We start from the raw sequence: 3,597 nt of genomic DNA on the forward strand, positions 1-3,597 counted from the left end.
TGTCGCGGCTGGGGAGAGGAGCCTGAGCAGGGCGAGCCCCGTGGGCCTCCTCCTGGGGAGCAGACATCCCCCCGAGGTGGTGGAGTGGCGATCAGGGAGGGGCAGGAGCTGGTATAAATAATCCTGCCCGTCCCCCCCGCAGCTTATCTCCTGGCCAGAGGCCACTTATCACCTCCCAGCCGCTGCTCTCCTGCTGCCAAGCTCAGAAGGGCTCCCGAGGGCGGCTGGTTCCTCTCCCTCCCCGGCGCTGCAGCACGAGAGGAGATAAGAGAGAGACATTTAGAATTACAGAATCACAGAGCTGCAGAATCATTTGGGTTGGAAGAGACCTTTAAGATCATGGAGTCCAGCCCTTCCCCCAGCACTGCCAGACCCCCAGCTCTCTCAGCTGCTCCTCACCACATTTGGGCTCTAGACCCTTCCCCAGCAGCTTCGTTGCCCTTCTCTGGCCACACTCAAGGTCGAGGGAGGACCCAAAAGCGGACCCCAGGTTTTGAGGTTTAGCCACACCAATGCTGAGCCCAGAGGGATGAACACTTCTGTAAATAAAGTGTAGCAGCTCCAGAGCTCTGGGCAGCTCACAGGCTTGTTCCCAGGGGTTTCAGGACTAAAGGGTGGGAGAATGGGAGGTTTGGGTGGGGAGAGGAAGGGGATTGAGCCTGGGGGGCTGAGGACAGTGGAGCTGTAGCCCATGTGTCTTGCCCTCTGTAGTAACACCCCCAGGCTTTGGGGAGCTCGCTGGGGTGTTCATTTGACACAGATGTTCCCCAGGCAGTGGGGCTGTGGGAGGTGATCCCTGTGCTGCACCTTCTCCAAGCTAGAGCTGGTCCTGCGTGAGGATCTCTCAGTGCTGGCCATGGGTGGGGCCACCCTCCCCCTCACCCACAGCACGGGGGGGGTCCCCTGGAGACCCCACACACCCAGGGGCACGGGTCCCTCCCCACCAGCAGTGACCCAGCTCCTTCTGCCCCTCCCCAGCAGCAGCAGCGCCGAGTCCCTGGCCCGGCTGTACCCAGCAGTGGGCTCCACCAAGCCGCCCCGAAAACGAACCACGAGCCAGTGCAAGTCTGAGCCACCCCTGCTGAGGACCAGCAAGAGGACCATCTACACGGCCGGCCGGCCACCCTGGTACAACGAGCACGGGACACAGTCCAAGGAGGCCTTTGTGATAGGTGGGTGAAGGTGGCTGGTGGCCGGGCTCCGTCCCGCCCCTGCGCTTGGTGGGCAGCGTCACTGCTGCCTTCGGGTGGCTCTGCAGGAGAGCTTGAGAGGATTCCTGCCCCACCACCCCCTTGAAAACTTGACTCAGGCTCCCTGCTGTGAGCTGCTCAGCCCAGATGGGAGTCACAGAATTGTTTAGGTTGGAAAAGACTTAGTCCAAGTGTTGTGCAGGGAGAGCCCCCGTGGCTAGCCCGGCGTTGACTGGGTGAGCTGTAGGATTGGGCAGAAGCTGAGAGCTTGCAGGTGGGGGTGATGGATTGTAGCAGGCTCTGGGCAGGCTGCAGTCTTTGCTTGTTGTTCCCTCAGCTCTTGTTGCCTGGGTTGTCACGAGTTCCCAGGGATTTAGCCTAGGCTGGTTCTCCTGCCAGCTCTCCCCTTGTTACACAACCACCCGATGAAGGGTTTCCCAGCTTTTGCTCTGCACGCTGCTGGCAGCTGTGGTATGTACCACTTGACATTTTCAAGGATGATCTCTCTCCTGTAGTGACTATCAGTCACCTCCTTTGAATGTTCTTCCAGCTCAGTGCAACAGAGCAGGAGCAACGTGGGCTCTAGCCTGTGGTTGACAAGCAGACTGTGGGTTTAGTGGCTTCATCCTCTTTTCCCTGGCAGGCCTGGGAGGAGGCAGTGCCTCTGGGAAGACCACGGTGGCCACCATGATCATTGAGGCTCTTGATGTCCCTTGGGTGGTTCTGCTGTCTATGGACTCCTTCTACAAGGTGAGGGGGTGTGGGTTCATGGCCAGGCTCATGGGCTGCTGTGGCCCTTGGCATAAACCCTGATGGGAAAACGGGGTGTGGATTTAGTGACAGCCTGATGGTTTCTACTTCAGATGGTTCTCAGGGCAGGGGAAGAGGTTGCTGGGCATGGCAGTGGGGAGGGAAGGCTGCTGGTGGGGATGGCCGTGGGCACCAACTTTGTCTTTTTGGGCAGGTGTTGACCAAGCAGCAGCAGGAGCAGGCAGCCAGCAACGACTTCAACTTTGACCACCCTGATGCCTTTGACTTCGACCTCATCATCGCCACCCTGAAGAAGCTGAAGCAGGGCAAGAGTGTGAAGATCCCCATCTACGACTTCACCACCCACAGCCGGAAGAAGGAATGGGTATGGGACACTGAGGGGGTGGGACAAGGTGGGAGGACTGCCAGGGCAGGAGAGGGGGTGTCGACTGGACCCCTCCAGCCCCTCTGTAGTCGCACTCGTGTGGTCACCCCCTGGTCTGTGGCTGGCTCAGGGGGTGTTTTTCCAGTGAGCTGTCGCAGTCACCAACAGCCCAGAGAGACCCCCCAGGATGGGGCATCTCTGAACACACGTTCTCTCTCTAACCACATCCATTCTGACTCCACAGAAAACCCTCTATGGTGCCAACGTGATTATCTTTGAAGGCATCATGGCATTCGCAGATAAGGAGCTGCTGAAGGTGAGGAGGAGTTTAGAATTGGCACTGGTGAGGCCAGACCTTGAATCCTGGGGTCAGTTTTGGGCCCCTCACTCCCAGAAGGACCTTGAGGAGCTGGAGCATGGCCAAAGAAGGGCAGCAAAGCTGGGGAAGGGTCTAGAGCCCAAGTGTGGTGAGGAGCAGCTGAGGGACCTGGGGGTGCTGAGCATCCCACTTGCCAAGCAGAGTGAGATAGTAACTCTTTATCTCTGCTGGTCATACCCTTGTTGATGCAACCCAGCATCTCACTGGCTTTCTTTGCCTTAGCAGCACAGTGTTCACTCATACTGAGCTTATTGTCCACCAGGACCCCCAGGTTCCTTTCCACAGAGCTGGGAGCTGAGTGGTGACCTGGTCCCTGGCAGTGGTGGTGCATAAATACAACTAGAAGTAGCCCACCTACCTGCTGCAGAAGCCAAATCTGCTGTGCTTCTACTACACAAAGCCTGGTGTTCCTAGGGTGGACTCATCCAGCACTTCAGGCTCTCATGGGAATTATTTGGATGCATGAAAAATGCCGTAGGAAGGAGTGAGCCGAGCACAAACTTAGCCAAGCTCAGTCTAGAAAGATTCCTTCCCTGCCAAGACACCGTTTGGGTTGCACTTTCCTGGAGCAATGACGACCTCCAGTGGACAGCGGGATGAATCCCTCTGGAATTTCCTCGGAGCATCCCTGCTCTTGTCTCTCTGGCAGCTAAGGGAGGTGAACTCCTGTGCGTGGTTCCCTCCCAGCATTAAAGAGCCACCGCTCCTGGGAGGAGACAAGTCTCCTTCTTCCTCTTCAATAACATCCAGCCAAAGTGCTGAGGCTGCTTAGCAGTGGAGGTGGGGTTTGGAGCAGGACAGCTCTGGGGGGAGTGAGAGCCAGGCAGGTTCCAGCTGGGGGGCTGTGGAGGCAAAGCTCCCTGCAGGCAGGAGCAGAGCTGAGCTCTGCTGAA

General features: G+C 57.9%; 1 protein-coding gene across 1 annotated transcript in view; it reads left to right on the forward strand.

The window, feature by feature from the left end:
* Positions 1-981: 981 nt before the first annotated feature.
* UCKL1 (uridine-cytidine kinase 1-like 1) overlaps positions 982-3,597 on the forward strand; it is a 14,348-nt gene continuing 11,732 nt past the window's right edge. The window contains exons 1-4 of the mRNA XM_008942534.1: positions 982-1,172; positions 1,834-1,940; positions 2,155-2,325; positions 2,570-2,641. Coding sequence (XP_008940782.1) covers positions 1,878-1,940; positions 2,155-2,325; positions 2,570-2,641 — 306 coding nt within the window. The 5' untranslated portion in view covers positions 982-1,172; positions 1,834-1,877. The remainder of the gene's footprint in view (positions 1,173-1,833; positions 1,941-2,154; positions 2,326-2,569; positions 2,642-3,597) is intronic.

Source organism: Merops nubicus, unplaced genomic scaffold (assembly GCF_000691845.1).
Source record: "Merops nubicus isolate BGI_N331 unplaced genomic scaffold, ASM69184v1 scaffold5166, whole genome shotgun sequence".
NCBI classification, from domain to species: Eukaryota; Metazoa; Chordata; class Aves; order Coraciiformes; family Meropidae; genus Merops; species Merops nubicus.